The sequence below is a fragment of the Sorex fumeus genome, unplaced genomic scaffold (genome assembly GCF_029834395.1).
Source record: "Sorex fumeus unplaced genomic scaffold, SorFum_2.1 ptg000054l, whole genome shotgun sequence".
Classification (NCBI taxonomy): Eukaryota; Metazoa; Chordata; class Mammalia; order Eulipotyphla; family Soricidae; genus Sorex; species Sorex fumeus.
Window position 1 is genome coordinate 14,429,760 of NW_026606111.1, and position 19,824 is coordinate 14,449,583.

Here is a 19,824-nt window from a genome sequence, read left to right on the forward strand (position 1 = left end):
TTTAGTTTTGTTAAGAAAGTTCTATATTGCGTCCTTAACTGATTGCAATATTTTTGATTCCCAGCAGCAAGTTCTGAAAGTGCTTATAACTCATTACCATTAACCTTCAGTGTTGAATTGGATTTGAATCATTTTAATTTGTGTATAATGGTATATCATTGCATGGGCTGGAGCAATAGCATAGTGCATAGGGCTTTTGCCTTGCACATAGCCGACCCAGGTTTGATTCCTCCTTCCCTCTCGGAGAGCCCGGCAAGCTACTGAGAGTATCCCGCCTGCACGACAGGGCCTTGGCAAGCTCCCTGTGGCATATTCAATATGCCAAAAACAGTAACAACAAGTCTCACAATGGAGACGTTACTGGAGCTCACTTAAGCAAATCGATGAACAATGGGAGGACAGTGCTCCGGCCATGCTACAGTGGTATATCATTGTTTTAATTTACTTTTCTCTGGTACATGTTGTGTGGCATCTCTTTTATGCTTATCTGACATTTCTACAATTTCTTTAATAAAATTTTAGGGTCTTCAACTCACCTTTTTTTATCGATTGTAATGTTTTCTTTTGTTGAATTTTAAGACTTCATATATCTTTTGGATATCTTCTTTGTTAGATGCCTATTTTAGAAAACAAAAATCTCCCAGTCTTAGATTTAACTGTTTCATTTATTTTTAAGCTTTAGGAGAGGGCCTCCAAAACCATATTCAGAACACCTAGAGGCCTCTTTCAGTAATATTTTCAGACAGACAGCCTGAGGATTACTTGTCACACAGGTGGTGCTTGGGGCTTCCAAAATGCATGGGGTACCAGAATAGAGTCAGTCACATATAAGACATGTGCCTTAAACCTTGTGCTATCTCTCCAGTTCGTCTTCTTGATTTTTTATATTGACTTTTGTCCAGCAGTTTTTTGTTTTAATGAAGTCCAGCTTATCAATTTTTTCTTTCACGAGTGAAGCCTTTCATCATCAGACACACTGTCATCTAAGTTTTCTCATGTTTTTGTTTTCCTGTCTGATACCTTTCAGGAATAATTGTTTTTAAAGCGTGAAAAGGAAAAAGAGAAAAGCACTCTGAATATCTACTTTACTTACTGAACTGAGTATAGGGGAGAGCAAAATCAACTTGCTCCTTGCTCTATATTTTATTTCATTGTATGATAGAACTGCTTCACCATGTAAGAGAATTAGAAGAGGTTCTAACCTATGTAAAAAAAAAAATACACAGCCTTAATGGTATGTGTACACATACACATACAAAATTACACATCTTTGTGCAAGTAAATGTAAATCAATCAATATTGCCATTAATGTGTCATTAATATTCAATAATGTCCTTCAACAAAAAATTGCTCTGGTCCCAGGTAAGAATGATGTATGCATGAAACAATATAATAAATAGTACTGTAAATCCTATACCTTAAGACAAATTCTTTTAGAAGAAAAAGAATCGGCTAAATTCCCCAGAAAGGAACATAAAGTAACAAAATAGGACACTAACATCCAAGAATAGCAGGAGGCCAGCCGCACATGCTAGGGGAAAAGGCAGCTCAGATAGAGAAGGGAGCACCAAATAAAGGGTGTTGGGAGGATCCTCCTAGTGATGTAGGCAGGTAGACAGGGAAAGGCCCTTGGCAATGAAATTTAAATCAACAAAATTTTGGGAAGGAAACAAGACCTGATCAGCCCTTCAGCAGACCCGGAAGAAATTTGATCCCTCACCAGAGAGCCATCAGACACATCTGCATCTCTTAATCCGATTAATTTTTGGTGGATCAGCCCAGAGAAGACTCCAGAACTTCCGGACCAAGAGGACCCCAAGAGCCTATAAAACCCCACCCAAAAGCCCATTCAAGGCTCTCCATTTCTGTAGAAGCCCATGTTCTCTCTGAGCGCTTAACTCTCTTACTCTCCATTTCCCCACTTATCCGCTTACCCCTTTCTCTTCCTCTCCCAAAACCTCCAAATAAAATCTGTTACTTCAGATGGAGTACTATGTAGCTGTTAGAAAAGATGAAGTTATGAAATTTACATACAAGTGGTACTACATGGAAAGTATCATGTTAAGCGAAATGAGTCAGAAAGAGCGGGATAGACACAGAAAGATTGCATTCATCTGGGGAACATAAAGCAACAAAAAGGGAGATTAACACCCAGGAATGGCTGAGATTAGTACCAGGAATTTTGCTCCATGAATGGAAGGCCAGCCACAGGCTCTAGGTGAAAAGGAAGCTCAGATAGAGAAGAGAGTACCAAATGAAGGGTGTTGTGAGGGCCCTCCCAGGGTGGGAGAAGCATGCTAAAAGTAGTCGATAGACCAAACATGATTGCCACTCAAAGCCTCTCTTGCAAAACACAGTACCCAAAAGAAGAGAGAGAGAACAAGGGGGAATACCCTGCCACAGAGGCAGGATGGGACGGGGGGGCGGGGGGATGAGGGGGGGGGGATGCTGGGACCCGTGGGGATGGATGACGGGCACTGGTGGAGGGATGGGCACTTGATCATTGTATAACTGAAACCCAAGCACAAAATTTGTAAGCCTATAACTGTACCTCATGGTTTTTCACTAATAAAAAAATAAAAAATAAAAAAAATTAAAAAAATTTTTTAAAAATTTAAAAAAAAAATCTGTTACTTCACTGCTTGTCTACTCCTGAAATTCTTTTCTGCAAGCTAGACAAGAACCCTAGAAACCCTGGGTAAGGCCTGGGACTGACCTCTCCTTTCCTGCAAAGAGCAAATCCTCACTCCAGCCTGAGTCCGTGGCTCTCCGAGCAATCTGGTGGTGAGGATAAACTCCCGAGCCGAGAAGACCAAGTGGACTTAAAGTGTGACCTGACAGCCACCTTGTGGAGCTGGCGGGGCTCAGGCCCGTGCCAAGCAGGGGCTCACTGCAGACTTTACAGGTCCTAGTCTTCCCAGGGACTTCTGGGTGGCAGAGGTGGAGTGAGAGAGGGTGACTGTCTTTCTCTCCTCCTGACTCGTGTGAGCCACCCGTGGGGTCCACCGACATCACTAGGAAGGGAGATGCATGCTGAAAGTAGACTATAGACCAAACATGATTGCCACTCAATGCCTCTTTTGCAAACCACAGCACCCAAAAGGAGAGAGAGAACAAAAGAGAATGCCCTGCCACAAAGGCAGAGTGGGATGGGGGGATGGGGGTGGGTGGGAGGGATACTGGGATTAGTGGTGGTGGAGAATGGACACTGGTGGAGGGATGGGTACTCCATCATTAAATAATAATAATAAAGGCCCTCCCGTTGATCATCGATTTGCTCAAGCGGGCCCAGTAACGTCTTCATTGGAGACTTTGTTGTTACTGTGTTTGGCATATCAAATACGTCACGGGGAGCTTGCCAAGCTCTGCCGTGCAGGCGAGATACTCTCGGTAGCTTGCTGGGCTCTCCGACAGGGGCGGAGGAATCGAACTCGGGTAGGTAGTGTTGGCTGTATGCAAGGCAAACGCCCTACCGCTGTGCTATCTAAAAGCAAAGCACAAAAATTTCTAAGTCTACAACTGTACCTCATGGTGTTTCGTTCATAAATTAATTAATTCCTCAGAAAGAAGTTCATGATATTGTTGATAGCAACCAAAGGGGAGAAACTAGCTACAAGCACAAGCATGGGCAAAAAAAGTGGCTATCTAGATAAATCCTACGCTTAAATTTTCTCCTGACATCAGGAATAAAGCAAAGACGTTAGATTACACTTTTCTAACGCGGCCCTTCTTCTAGTTCCCTGGCACACCCGGCCCCAAACCAGGTGATCTGACTCCCAGGGCGAGCAGGCGAATTCGCCCAGTGCGGCTTGCACCGCCCAGGCGCGGTGGGCGTGGCCTCGGCTCCGCGGGGCCCGCCCCTCTCCCGGCCCGGGGCGCGCGCGTTCGGCGTCTGTACGGGGAGGCGGCGTTTCTTGTCCCTCTGCGCGTCCCGTTCCGCCTCGCCTCCCGCGGCCTTTGGGGCTGACGTGTCTGCACTTCCTCGGCCGCTGGACGAGTGGGGAGCCGCGATGGCGGACGCCTGGGAAGAGATCAGGCGGCTGGCGGCCGACTTCCAGCGGGCGCAGTTCGCGGAGGCCACGCAGAGGTGCCCGACCCTCCCTCCTCTTTGTGGAGTCCACCGAAGCCCCTGAGCGGCCACGTCCAAAGACCCGAGGCCCGCAAGTCCCCACCCCCCACCCCCACCCCCACTCCCCGATCCTTGGGAAATCCCGGCCTTGCCCAGCCGGGAAAATAAAAAGATTGGAGGCTCTTGAACTGAGTCCTGCGCCCGGGGAGCCTGCCACCTCCTGCGGCCCTGGGTTGTCCCCGCCGCTCCCCGCCGTCCCTGGGCCAGGCGTGTCCCCCTCCTCGCGGCGGCCTGGGCTGGTGACTCCCCGCGGTGCGAGCGAGCGAGCGCTCCCGATGCCGATCTGTCATCCAATCACCGTGGCGTTGTTTCCCCTGCTGTGCTTCCTGAGCCACGAAAGAGCTGGCAAAAAAGAGCCCCCACCCCCCAAGAGAGCACTTATTTTGCAGATGCTAGGCTGACTGTCGAACCTTACATCTTCTGGGCCACCTTTGCAGGTGGGCGAGGCCCGGAGGCTAGCTAGCATCTTTAAAAGGACACTGATTAATTTCCCATCCAAATCACTAACCTTGGGGGTCATATATGTCAGGTGCTCCTTAACGCTGCCTATTTAGGTTACAGAGCGCTCTCTCTCTCTCGCACACACACACACACACAGTGCTAGCAGAATGCATGGTTTGATTTCTTTCTTTCTGTCTGTCTTTCTTTCTTTCTTTCTTTTTTTTGGTTCATTGATTACAAGTGTCTTTTTTCCTTCTGGGTTCTCTGAAGACTATAATTCCTAATGCTCTGACTGGCATTGAGGGCAAACTAAGGCACAGGGTTCCACGCTTGGGTAACAGTTGCATTTAGGATTTTCCCATCTGAAAGGCCATGTCTACAGACCACTGAAGAGGAAGGCAAATGGCACTCAATTTAAAATTCTGCCTGTTTGTTTTTTTTTTTCTTCTTTGTTTCTGTAATGAAAGTTAAAACAGGGCCCCATTCTGTTCAGATTTGGAGATTAGTAGCAGATCTAGTAAAGAAATCAGACTTGCAGTCTGTAATAAGGTGATTTGTACCAATTACGTACATGGTTTTAGTGCCTGTAATCTTGTTTACTCCAAAAGAGCTTTAACTTGTTGAATTGTACTGTTATAATAATAAAATATTTTGTAATAAACAGAATTTAGTAACTTAAATGCCCATTTTCCCACATCCTATTGAGTTTAATGAGCACCATATGTATCGAGTATACTTTTAAAACATAACTTTTCTTGTATGCTTCAGGTTGTCAGAGCGGAATTGCATTGAAATTGTGACTAAATTGATTGCTCAGAAACAGCTGGACGTGGTTCACACACTTGATGGGAAAGAATATATCACTCCAGCCCAAATTAGTAAAGAAATGAGAGATGAACTGCATGTGCGAGGCGGTAAGTGGTCGCTCAACTTTTTTCTTCTTTTTTTTTCCATATTGAAAAAAGGAAGTATTAAATCCATAAATAATTATTTGCAGTTATAGGACATCTTTCTCAATTGTTGATATAATACCCAGTCTTAGTATCTTTATAGATTTCGCTGAACATGATCGTATAACTTAAATAGCACTGCACTGTCCTCCCCTTGTTCATTGATTTGCTCAATCGGGCACCAGTAACGGCTCCATTATGAGACTTGTTACTGTTTTTGCCATATTGAATACGCCACAGGTAGCTTGCCAGGCTCTGCTGTGCGGGCAGAATATTCTTGGTAGCTTGCTGGGCTCTCAAAGAGGGACTGAGGAATTGAACCCGGGTCAGCTGCGTGTGAAGCAAATGCCCTATGTGCTATCCTATCACTCCAGCCCATATAACAAATGAATTTATTACTTTGCAAAAGATTGATTTTACAGAGTTATGTATGTGTGAGTTAACTGTTACTTCATAGTTTGTAACTTTATTCCGTGACTCAGGAGAGAGTAACTAACGACCTGTTTCCGGTCGTAATTAAAAAGGAGAGAAGATATTTTTAAGGAATGTGCATTCTTAAAATCCAAGGCTAGATTGCCTCACAGACACCTTTTTTTTTTTTCTTTTTTGGCTACACCCAGTGGTGCTCTGGGCTTATTCCTGGCTCTCTGTTGCTGAATTACTCCTGGCAGTGTAGTGGAACATATGCTGGGAACACAGCCCCACCGGCATAGGGTGGTACTATCACCTGCTGCCACCTCCACACCCCTCTTATGAACTCTCCTTTGAGTATGTATTTGCAAATTAATAAACTCTCATCCATACAGTGCTACACTTAATCATTGTAAAAAGTATCATTATAAGAACACAAAGGTTTTTTTTTTCTTTTTTTTAATTATTTTTTTCTACTAGTGAAACACCATGAGGTACAGTTGTAGACTTACAAAATTTTGGAAAACAGTATGGACGATTCTCAAAAAAATTAGAAATTGAGCTCCCATTTGACCCAGCAATACTACTCCTGGGAATATATCCCGGAGAGGCAGAAATGTATAGTCTAAATGACATCTGCACTTGTATGTTCATTGCTGCACTGTTCACAATAGCCAGAATTTGGAAAAAACCCAAGTGCCCGAGAGCAGATGACTGGTTAAAGAAACTATGGTACATCTACCCAATGGAATACTTTACAGCTGTTAGAAAAGATGAAGTCATGAAATTTTCACACAAGTGGTTCTACAATGGAAAGTATTATGCTAAGTGAAATGAGCCAGAAAGAGAGGGACAGACATAGAAAGACTGCACTCATTTGGGGGATATGAAGTAACAGAATGGGAGACAAATACCCAAGAATAGTTGATAAGAACACAAAGTTTTTACTTTGTTTGGTCTTTTTAAAATTTAAACCACAGGAAATTTAAACATGGAGCAAAACAGAAACAATTATGAGAACAACTCTTTGTTACATATTACTGAGTATATTTGTGTTTTTTTAAATCTTCCTGGATAGAGCTAATTCAGTGTTTTCATAATTTTTGATCCTTAACAGATGTATTTTGCTCAGAGATAAAAATCTGACTTCCAGTTTCAAAAATATTGAAAAAGAATTTGTCTAAATTAGGTTCTCTTTGTTAGCAGTGTATAAGCACTGTAATGGGAGACACTTCTCACTAGCTGATTTATCCACTGATTTGATATGACAAGTGAAACTTTGAAAGTAGACTGTTCCTATGTCTTCACATCTGCAAAGATTTATTCAGCTAATAGTCTGTATTTAAATACATTCATTATGCTGTTCAATGTCCTTTATAGAAAAAGAACTTAGACATTTCTTAATGTAAATTTATTGATATTTGTAGTTTTCAACTGGTGAAATAACAAGTACTTTAAACAGGTATCTTTTCTTTAAACTAGGTCGAGTAAACATTGTTGATCTTCAACAGGTAAAATTTAAATTTACACATTTTTCTTTTGATCTTAATTTTTATTTGCCATTTTAATACCTTAAAAATATTTACAGACATATTTTGTATGTTTCTGGAGAAAGAATTGTATAATGTTCACTGGTCCATTTTTTTTTAATCCTAAGAAGTTCTGATACAGTATATCTATTTCATGAGTTCTTTCTCAGTCAGTATTCTCATTCTTTGCCATATAAACTTATAGCTGTAATTACAATTGTAGCTGTAATTATAATTGTAATTTTTGTGTAATTACAAGGTAATTATATGAGGAGAAAAATCACTAGTTTTATGTTTTCATATTTTTAAGTACATTGAAGTTAAAAATATTTTAAAAAAGCAATTTTTAGAAAAAATCAAAGTTATAGTGTATTCAGAAAGCTGTCAATTCTTATGTGAAATTTTAGTTTTTTGCTGAAGCAAAGAGTAACAAGTATAGGTCAGTACTGAAAGTAGAGAATCTCTTTTCTATTTGGATTTTTATATTTAAAATAGATTGAAATTTATTTTTAAAAATTTTAGAATGATAATAATACTAGATATATATCATTTCAAACTTGAAAATCCAATGTAAATTTTTTACTAATCATATCTTTATTTATCTTTCAGGTCATTAATGTGGACTTGACTCATATTGAAAATAGAATAAGTGACATTATTAAATCAGAAAAGCATGTTCAGCTAGTCTTGGGACAACTAATAGATGAGTAAGTACAGTATTTAATAATACTAGTGTATTTTTTAAATACTACATTTAGCATAGCAGTAGCCATTTTGTCATTTTGCTTTATTTTTCTTAAAAGTATGTAATTGATTATACAGAGTACTTGGAAATAATATGAAGTTAATTTTCTATTATCATAAAAATTACAAGAACATGATTTTTGCAGTCTTTCTGGTGTGATCTTAACTTCGAAACCAAACTTTTTTCCAAAATAATCAATAAAGAATAACTTTAAATTTTTCATTATTACAATACCTTTGGGCTGGAGCAATAAGCATAGCGGGTAGGGCGTTTGCCTTGCACGTGGCTGATCCGAGTTTGATTCCTCCGCCCCTCTCGGAGAGCCTGGCAAGCTACCAAGAATATCTCGCCCACACAGCAGAGCCTGGCAAGCTCCCCATGGCATATTCAGTATGCCAAACACAATAACAACAAGTCTTACAATAGAGACGTTACTGGTGCCTGCTCAAAGCAAATCTATGAACAACGGAGGACAGTGCTACAGTGCAGTGCTACAATATCTTTGGCATTTATAACTTGACTAAACTTATGTTTAGTTACATTGATGATAAAATGGCTTTCAGAGTATAAAATATAAAGGGAAATCTTTCTTAATAACTGTTTTTGTCTTTTATAAATATTAGGAACTATTTAGATCGGTTAGCAGAAGAGGTGAATGATAAATTGCAAGAAAGTGGTCAGGTTACAATTTCAGAACTGTGCAAAACCTATGATCTTCCTGGAAACTTTCTGACACAGGTATTTATTTATTTTTTTGAAGTTTAATTATGTTTTAGATGAATTAATAAGCAGAAAAATCAGATTTTCTTACTATTAGTAGATTTTTGCAAGTGTTTGTTGGTTTAGCAACATATTTTTATGATGCTTCTTGTTAAATTGATGTTTCTGATAAAATCAATTAGAAATGATTATAATCTTTGAACCTAGAGAAAAACATTTTCAGTTATAAGTCTACTTTGATACAATAACAGGTATATAAGAAATATATACATAAACTTTAATCAGAATATTAAAGTTGTCACTCTACAGTTACGTATTAAATAATAACTAATAAAAAGGGTCTAGGGAATCTCACTCATGTGATAAAGCACTTAAGGAGACCCTGATTTCAATCCCCAGATTGACCTCAGTAGATTTATTTTAGGATTTGAATTAGGTACAGATTTATTTCAGTTATACCTTCCTTCAATCTGAGTATAATTGTGGAGAAATATTCATGAGGTACCAAATATCTGTCAATTTAGATCTCTGGGCACAGATAACTTATACCAGAGAAGTTAATATTTAGGCCTGTGGCTTACTAGGTGATAGAATCTTAGAATAAACTTTTTTTTTTTCTCTACGTTAGAGCCATAAGCTCAAGTAGGACCTTTTCCAGGGTCCTGTTTGTTTCTTGGCTAGCTCTATGTTTCAGTTTGCCTATATCTAGGAAATCACTTCTATTTTGCATTAGGAATAACCCAAATTAGCAAATTGGGCATATCAATAGTTAAGTTTATTCATTTGTTGGCTCTGCATCAGATGATAAATTGTATAGTCCCACATCTTTATTTTGCTTAGAAATTTTGTAAATTTTTGCCTTTTGGAATTTCTCAGTCACATGATTATTACAGAACCAATAAAGAGCATGATTTTTATAAGACTACACAAATATAAATGTTTATGTGTAATTTTGTTCTTTTAAATTAACAAAATGTATTTTTTATCCCCAGGCACTAACTCATCGACTCGGTAGAATTATTAATGGACACATTGATCTTGATAATAGAGGAGTAATTTTTACAGAAGCTTTTGTTTCTCGACATAAAGCAAGAATACGTGGGCTTTTCAGCGCTATAACTCGGTAAGTATAATCTTTGGGGGAGAATTGAGGGGTTTGGGCCACACCAGGCAAGTGCTTAGGAGCTGCTCTTGGCTCTCCGGAATCATTCCTGGTGGTGCTTGGGGCATGGGGATCAAATGTATTTCCAGGTATCAAACTGGGTTCAGTGCATGTAAAGCAAACCTTACACTGTTTCTCTGGCCTTTTCACTAAGAATGTTTTAAAATGTACATATGTATATATAATCATATTCTATTAGCTGAGTCTTTTTTTTCTCCAGTATAATTAATTTATTTTGGTTTTGGGTCCACACCAGGTTTGCTCAGGTCTTACTCTTGGCTCTGCACTCAGGAATCCCTCCTGGCTGTGTGGTGCTCAGGGACCATATGGGATGCCGAGGATCAAACCCAGGTCCGCTACATGCAGGGCAACTTTCTTTTTAGCCCCTCTTGATTTTGTTTTTTGGGTCACACCCAGCAGTGCTCAGGGGTTACTCCTGGCTCTGCACTCAGGAATAACTCCTGATGGTGTACAGAGGACCATATGGGATGCCAGAGATCAAACCCGGGTCAGCCATGTGCAAGGCAAACATTGTACCTGCTGTTTTGTGACTCCCTCCACCTTTGTTTGTAGAAGCAAAATATAATTCAGGACTCTAGAAAAACAGAATAAACACTATGTGGAGCAAGAGTCTTAGACTTTAGCCACTCTTCTTCAGACTGTATTTCCTTCTCCCTACCTTAACTCTTCTTTTGATTCAAATACACTTTTGCACAGTGCCTTAGTAAGAATATAAAGTCACATGCAGATCATGAAAAAAGCATTTGGTTTAATATCAAAAATGTGTGGACTGGAGAGATAGTACAGTGGGCAGGATGTTTGCCTTGCATGCAACTGACACTGTTCTATCCCCAGTTCTCCCGAGCTCACAAGGAGTGATCCCTGATGACAGAGCTAGTAGTAAGCCCTTAGGATAGACCCTAAGCACTGCTGAGTGTGTCACAAAAAACAGAAGTTATTGGGCCATAGCTGAGTCTCATGGTAACCAGGTGAATTTGAGATAAATCAAGTCAACTAACTTCTTCAGACTTCAGATAGAGCTAGATACTTTAACATCCTATATTCTAAATACAATGTACAGATTAATGACTAGTGATACAGTTTTTTTGTTGTTGTTGAATCACTGTGGGACAGAGCACTGCAAAGCTGTTCATCATTGGATTTCAGTCATAGAGTGTTTCAACATCCATCCCTCCACCAGTATACATTTCCGAGCACCAGCGTCCCATCACCCCCTGAACACTAACACTGATCTAGTGATATAATTTATAATTTAAAAGCACTTTACCTTTTCTAAATAAGAATATTTAAAATTATTTGGATCTGTGTGACAAACTCCCATATGAAATTGAGAAAGTCCATATTTGCAGTTTTCTCTTTTCTTTGTCTTTAACTTTATCTCTGTGATTTTATTTCTCACCCTGAAACTAGCATTTTAACATTCCATGATTTCTCAAAATAATCAAACTTTGAACTCTACGTTCCACTGAAATCTACCATTCTGTTTGTTCCTTTCCTTAAAACGATCTTCTCAAGGGCTAACATCTACATTTTTTATCTCAATTTTCTTCTTACCTTCAGGCATTTCCCAAGTCACCTATTTGGCTTATACTTTGTACATAACAGTGACAGCACATAAATGTCAGTATCACTGCAACTAATGGATACTCCTTGTCCTTGTTTTACATGACTTTGCTGTGAAATGAACTCCAATCATGTTAACTTCTTGAAATTGTGTTACATTTTTCTTTCAAATACCACATTTGCTGATTTCTTTTTATATATTTTTTTCTACTGCACCTTTAAAATTACTCTTTCTAGCTCTTCATTTCCCAGTCTTTCAAGTTTTATTTCAGATCATCTTTTCTTCTCAGTCTGGCGCTTTCTTCTTGGATAATTTTACGTTCTCTTTTTGCCAGAAATCAAAGGTACTTGTAAGTAATGTCCTCTAAATTAAACCAGATCTCATGCCCTATGTCATGCCTTGTTTTAAATTTCAGACTCATACTTCTAGCATAGCATCTTTAGTAAAATGTTTTACAAATGTGCTTCAAATTAAATGTACTTAAAGATTTTACCATCTCGAGCTAGCCCACCTTGCCCCAGTTAATTTTATTGGATACTATTTGCATTTTTGTGCAAAAACCCAGAAATCATTTTTTGTACCAGTGTTCTTCAATCACTGGTTTGCAGATCAGTACCAATCCACAACTTAAAATGGTTGAAAATTGATTGTGTGCTACATTGACTGTAACATACTCCATGGGCTGCTAAATAGGACAGGTCTGCAGCTGTAAAAATGTTGCACAATGCTGTTGCTTTCACTCTCCCTTTCAAAGTACAGTCTTTTGAATTAATATCTTTTATTACTTAGGTAATTTTTATTTCTGTGATATCACCATTACAATCACTTTAATTTATTTTTCACTCAACTATTTTCATAGATTTCTAATCAGTCTCTTCTACACATACTACCTTCTAGGATACTGTTTATATTGGAAGTCACGTGTTTTTTATTGTGCATCTCAGATGCAAGGTCCTGGTGCTACAAAAAGCTAGCAGGTTGGAAGCTAAAACTTACAAACTCATGAAACAGTTTTTTCTTTTTTCAGAAATATGATCATAAGCAGAGAGCCCAAAGAGAATATTTTTTTCCGACCAATTGGAGAGGAAGTCACTGTTACAGTGTTCTGTCTCCACAAGTACTTTTTAGTCTGTATATCCTACAGACGGGGTACTTGTCATATATAATAAGACGGCAAAATCAGAAAGTTAATATTGGTATACTACTGCTATCATCCAATTCACATATGCCAGTCACGTTTTACTAGTTGTTGCACTAAGGTTCTCCATACAAATGTATCTTCTTCAGAATTTCATACTGCATTTAATTTTTATTTCTGTCCTTACTTTCAGAGTTACTTGATTTTTATTTTTGTCCCCAATTCTTCTGAAGGGCACATAGCAATTATTTTGTGAAATATTTAATTTTACTTCTCCACTGTTTTTTTTTAATACTTTATTGAGGTTATTTTACTTTAGAAGTTGTATCGTGGAAGTGATTCTGTGTGCTTGTCATTGAATCTGTCAGGTGGCATTTCATTTAAATTTCTTCAGGTACTGGGCCAAAACTATAGTACAGCTATAGTAATACACATTATATATAACTAGTTGTATTAGTATGTTAGTTAACATTAGTTAATGTATATTATATGTTATATTCTATATACTGTTATTAATATCATAATAATATAAATATAATATGTTGTGTATATATAATACATATAATAATATGTAGGATGTTTGTCTTGCACATGGCTGATCCAGGTTCCATACCCAGCACCACATGTTGCCCCTTCACTCCCATCCTCAAGCATGGGAGAAGTGGTTTCTACATGCAGGGCCAGGAGTCAGTCTAAAAGCCACCCGATGTGGGCCCCCCAAAAAACAAAAAAGAATTTTCCATATACTGAAAATGGGCATATAATTTTTAATCAGGAAATATCTGCTGGACTTTTCATAAAATTACTTATTCCTTTTAATTGTTTATAAGTAATTATAGATTATTTTATATAACAGTAACTTGAGACCATGTAAGTTATCCCATTCTTTATCAGACATTCAATTTGTTTGTTTATTTTAATAGGGAAACTCGGGTTTCCATCTTTTCTTCCTTGATTTATGATCCATTTTTATCAGTCTAGCTTTTCATATTTATATTGACTTAGTTAGGGACAGTCACTGCAGCTAGCTTCTGTGTTCTTATTTCCCATTTGTTTTGGAGCATTTCCCTTCTTTCCGTACATGATGTTCCAGGCTCTGTGGAACATATTATTTAGAAACCAAGATCTGGAACTGGATTGCTTATTGCTACTTAACCTATCATAGCTCCCACATCTTCTCAGTAGACAAGCTAAAGGATAAACATAAACAGGTGTGCACAACTCTATATGTCACGACCTCTGTGTATATATACAGACCATGATTTCATACTTTATAGTATGTAATTTCATTACAACACTAAATTTCCTCCAGTTTCCTCCTTTTTTTATTTCCGTTCCCTATCTCGTCATGAGAAACTTCTCTTCCATTACCTTTATTTCTTTTTGATGTGACATGTCTCCCATTTTTGTTACATTTCTCATTTCTGTGTGGATGCCCTCTCACATGTATTTGAATGTAGTTACCATGTTCAGCAAACAGTATCTTTCTGACCCATAGAAGCACTGTACTGTCCTCCCATTGTTCATCGATTTGCTCAAGCGGGTACCAGTAACATCTCCATTGTGAGACTTGTTACTGTTTTTGGCATATCGAATATGTCATGAGTAGCTTGCCAGGCTTTGCCGTGTGGGCGAGATACTCTCAGTAGCTTGCCAGGCTCCCCAAATCTTGTATTTACGTGGAGTACTATTAGGAGGGGGCTGGAACAATAGCACAGCAGGTAAGGCATTTGCCTTGCATGCGGCTCACTGGGTTCGATTCCTCCACCCCTCTCAGAAAGCCCAACAAAAAAAGCTTTGCCATGGCAAAACCTGGCAAGCTCCCCATGACTTATTCGATATGCCACAAACAGTAACAGCAAGTCTCACAATTTGTTATGAGACATTACTAGTGCCAGCTCCAGCAAAATCGATGAACGGGAGAACCGTGCTACTATTAAGAGGACTAGGCAGCCGGATCACCCTTCTAACTCAACAAACTTGTAATGGATTTGTTTCTGAGAGAAGCTGTTTAGCTGAGCAATAGGATGGAGGCATTTGGGAAAGGTGGCAAGTGTTCAGTTTTGTAACACTTTGTACTCTGGATATTGCTTATATAGCCTAAAAATACATTTTACTATTGACAAACAGTTACTTCTTTGATCAGTTATTCATTATTGTAATGACTGTAGCTATACTCAGCAATTATTGTTAGAAACTATTTTCTTCTTAGTTCCATCTTCCAAGAAAAAACACCAGCATCTCTGACTCAAAACAGGTTTATATTTACTATTAGTATAGCCACAAAGAAGTGTGGAAAGTAATTAAGATATATATATATATATATATATATATATATATATATACCAAATTGCACAGTATTTCAGCAGTTGAAGTTCCATCATTAAAAAAAAAATCAAAAAAACAGAGCTACAGGGCCAGAAAGACAATTTATTACACACAGCTGAGTTCAACCCATACCATCATGTATGATATCCCAAGTCTTGCCAGGAATGATCACAGTGCCAGGAGGAGTAAGCCCTGAGCATTGCCTGATATGGTCTAGCCCTCCTCCTTCAAAAAATCAAAACTAAAAATAATTTACAATTCAATGCAGTATTTATTAAATACCTGCAATATGTTATGAGCCCATAATTTTAAGATGAGTCCTTGGATCTCTTCAGTTTAAGGAAACTGAAAATATAGAAAAAAAAAGAGACGGATCTAATTATTTAATAAAGGAGAGTAAACTTAGAGAACCTGATTAGTTTAACAGTTCAGACAGCTAAAATATTTGAATAAAGAATAGAAGACTGTCACTGTATTGTCCTCCTGTTGTTCATCAATTTGCTCGAGCGGACCTAGTAACATTGTGAGACTTCTTGTTACTGTGTTTGGCATATTGAATACGTCACAGGTAGCTTGCCAGGCTTTGCCGTGCAGGCGAGATACTCTCCGTAGCTTGCCAGGCTCTCTGAGAAGGGCGGAGGAATCGAACCTGGCTCAGCAGGGTCAGCCGCGTGCAAGGCAAACGCCCTACCGCTGTGCTATCGCTCTAGCCCAATAGAAGATATGATTCATAAAGGAATTTTGTATAAATAATTTAGGGACTAGAGAAGATAGAACAGTTAGTAAGGTGCTTGCATTGCACACGGCCAAACCAGTTTTAATCACTGGCACATTTTGTCATGCCCTGAGCACAGCCAGGGAGAAAAAAGTAAGTTAGTAAAAAATCCCCCAAGCACAATGGTGTTAAATATGAATTTAAAAACTGTTTCTGCTTTCCCAAGATTGTTATAAAGAAAATATAAAACTATTATCAATAAAAGTAGACTGAAAAGTTAGAATGACTTAACATTTTCAATTATATTAATAAAAATACCAGTGAAATACCACGAGAGATATGCATAGTGGCTTAAAATGAATAACAAAATAATGATTCTATAAAAGTTATTATAATTTTAGACAGCAAAGGAGGCAAATATTGAAGAGACAGATTCATGAAGGATTGGCAACAGCTGTGAAGGAAGTATTGTAGGTGATGGAAATTAATTATAATATTGGTTGCTTGATTTTATCAGCTTATTAACATCATTGAGTTATACTTAAAATTTATTAAGTTTTGGTATACAAATTATACTTCATTAGAGCTTTTATAATGCTTAAAAGCAAAATACCAAAAAGGAAAAAAGCATTTTAACTAGATTTCTACAATTCATTAACCTAATCTAGGAGTATATCACTCTTATTCATTTCTCTTATTCATTTCAGTACTTATATAAGCTTTTATTTTCAAAACTAGAATTGTTTGACAGTCACTTAACTATTGTCAAGTGGCAAAGAAATAAAAAAAAACAGAGAAAAACCCAGACTCTTTTAAAATAACAGAAAGAAGAAAACCACATGAAAAAGAGCAAGGCAGATAATTAAGTATCATTAAATCAAATTGAAAATTTGGTACAAAAGTAAATTGAGCCTGGATTGGAAATACATTAATTTCCCTACAATTTCAGTATGATTCTAATTAAGGATATAAAATGTTGTGCCTCTCTTACTGTCATATATTTTTCTTTGAAATTGTTTTTCATAAATACATATATATAATGAGTATGAATATTTTTTTTCATGTGCTTCTTTCCGTAAAGGCCTACACCAGTGAATTCTTTGATTTCAAAATACGGATTTCAGGAGCAACTTCTTTACTGTGAGTTTTATTTAAGTGTATTTTTATAATTAAAGCAGCGTAATAATTTCTCCAGATGTTGTTTGTTTGTTTTGTTTGTATAGATCTGAATCTCTTACGATGTTTTGAGGTTTGGGTTTTTATTTTTAAGTTTAGTAATTTTTTAAAATAAAGCGAGTTTTTCAACTCAAATGTCTGCAAACCTAGGAACTAAATTAAAGATGGAAAAGAAATACGGATAAAAAACTAGAGTTAAATTTTATTTCCTACATTTTTCATAAGATGGGCTTTAAATATATAGTCTTTACTACATTTAAAATTAGAAGTTGACTTATTTTTCAATCTGTGTATTTGAAGATTGGTAAGAATTCATTATATTTAAAGTTCTTTAAGTGAAAATTGGCAACTTGATTATTTTGATTAGAATTTGATTTGACCTGAATATTTTGTTGTACAGTCAACAAAAAATTTAAAATTTTGTGTTCTGATTCATCATGTAATCTACACTTTAGATTAATTAATCTACACTTTAGATGTTGCATTTTAATTTATGCAAGATTAAGATTTTAAAATTAAATTTTTTGTAAAAAGTTAATTTAAAGAACATTTCTATATGCCAGACATTTTTCTTTTTGGTGGGGAAGGATAAAGAGTGACTTGGGGACCACCCAGCAGTGCTCTGGGACTGTTCTTGGCTCAGTCCTCAGGAGTCACTCCTAAAAATGCACAAGGGGATGGAACTGAGGTCAGCACATGCAAGATAAGTGCCTTAACCCCAATTATCTCTCTCTTGCTCTGCTAGACATCTTTTGAGTATGTTTGTTAATTCACTTAGTCTGCTTTGTCTTTTTTTTTGTATTTTAATTTTTATATGATGAAATGTTTCATAACAGTAATCCTGTCTTTTGGCTGTATTATTGTTAGTCTTTTAATATTTATTGAATGCTTATAATACATCAAACAACAAACAAACACCGTCCTCCTGTTGTTCATCGATTTGCTTGAACGGGCCCAGTAACATCTCCATTTTGAGACTTGTTACTGTGTTTGGCATATTGAATATGTCACGGGTAGCTTGCCAGGCTTTGCCGTGTGGTAGAGTTACTCTCAGTAGCTTGCCGGGCTCTCTGAAAGGGGCGGAGGAATCGAACCCGGCTCGGCCGGGCAGGCTGCACGCAAGGCAAATGCCCAACTGCTGTGCTATTGCTCCAGCCCATCAGCTTCCCTTTTTAACACCTGTGATGTATTCGATATGCCAAACACAGTAACAAGTCTCACAATGGAGACGTTACTGGGCCTGCTCAAGCAAATCAATGAACAACCAGAGGACAGTGACAATGACAGTAATTCTATGAGGATGGTATTTTTATTGTCCCTCTTTCAAAGATGAGGAAGTGGAGGCATAAGGAAAATGATCTTCCTTTGTTTCTCAGCTAGCAAATGCTACAGTTGAGATTTGGATCCAGATCCATCCTCTTAACCACAATATAGTACTTTTTAGGTTGATTTAAAATATGTTAACTTTTTAAGTAATGGAAATGTCATCACCAAATTTTCCTTGATTCCATATTATATACTATTCTAGTTTGATCTAGGTGTCTTGATTTTTTCTGAACATAAGACCATTGGACTTGGGAGCAGTGCATATTATCTATTCTCAAAATTGCAAACATATGCACGTGTGTGTGTGCGCGAGTGCGCGCACACACACACACACACACACACACACACACACACACACAAAATCCAACATGCAAGTTACTGTGAGTTACAAGTTCACCTTTAGCTAATCTTCAACATTTTCTTGAATTTGTGACCTTCCTTTTCTCATAAATAGTAGAGATGAGATGCTTTGTATACAGTACCTTCATGTCTGCTTAAAACATTTTTCAAGGTAAATTGTGAGATTTGTTCCTAATCTTACATGTTTTTCTTGGTTATCTTTTAAGCTGTGCTTGAGGAACTCGTTAATAGTGGACGTGTGCGAGGCACTGTGATTGGTGGGAGACAGGATAAGGCGGTGTTTGTTCCTGATATCTACTCCAAAACACAAAGTACTTGGGTGGATTCCTTTTTCAGGCAGAATGGCTACCTAGGTAACTAATTTTTTTTTTTAATTCCTTTGGAACTAAAACTGCTTTCTGATATAAATACATTTGTAGAAAATATTGCACACTTGCCTGGAAGACACAAATAAAATCCATTTTAATGATTTAGTAAATGACGATGGCTGTCTTTGAGTTTAAAAGTAGTTATACTGCAGGTTTTTGTAGTCCTTAAAACTGAGTTTGATTAGGTACTGAGCAGTTTTAATGTTGAAAGGCTAAATAAACTTGTATTAATTGTCATTCGACTATGTGATATTATATGTTATTCAGTACTACAGACATTATCTAATGAAAATTATGCTCTTATACCTCTAGTACTTTTAATTCATCAGATAAAATTATTTTAATATTTTCTAAAGTTGCCTCTTTTTTAATTTCATCATCTTAGAAGTATTTTAGGTGTCAGAGAGATAGTACAATAGGTAAGACACTTTCCTTGTGTGCAGTTGACCCTGGTGTGATCCTAGTCACGCCAAATGGTTCTTGGCACTTGCCAGAAATGATCCCTGAGCACAAAGCCAGGAGTATTCCCTGAGCACAGCCAGGTGTGACCCAAACACCCAAGGTGGAAAAAAAAAAAAGAATTTTATTTGCTGTTAGCTTTAAAACATCCATTTATATTAGTTACCCAGTACTTCAGAGACAATTATTCTAAAGTGGATTTCTAAGATTCCATCATTTGGGTAATGTTATAAATCAGATTGAATTCAGTCATTAAAAACTTGGTTTGTGAGGAAGTGTGTG

General features: G+C 37.6%; 1 protein-coding gene across 2 annotated transcripts in view; it reads left to right on the forward strand.

The window, feature by feature from the left end:
- Positions 1–3,967: 3,967 nt before the first annotated feature.
- The window catches only part of UFL1 (UFM1 specific ligase 1), a 34,474-nt gene continuing 18,617 nt past the window's right edge, over positions 3,968–19,824 (forward strand). Inside the window, exons 1-8 of one of the 2 annotated variants that reach the window (XM_056125299.1) lie at positions 3,974–4,087; positions 5,339–5,484; positions 7,414–7,442; positions 8,070–8,167; positions 8,829–8,943; positions 9,918–10,048; positions 16,935–16,993; positions 18,922–19,068. In XM_056125299.1, coding sequence (XP_055981274.1) covers positions 4,011–4,087; positions 5,339–5,484; positions 7,414–7,442; positions 8,070–8,167; positions 8,829–8,943; positions 9,918–10,048; positions 16,935–16,993; positions 18,922–19,068 — 802 coding nt within the window. In that variant the 5' untranslated portion in view covers positions 3,974–4,010. Of the gene's footprint in view, positions 4,088–5,338; positions 5,485–7,413; positions 7,443–8,069; positions 8,168–8,828; positions 8,944–9,917; positions 10,049–16,934; positions 16,994–18,921; positions 19,069–19,824 lie in introns of both variants that reach the window. The other variant, XM_056125300.1, reaches the window with a different exon arrangement.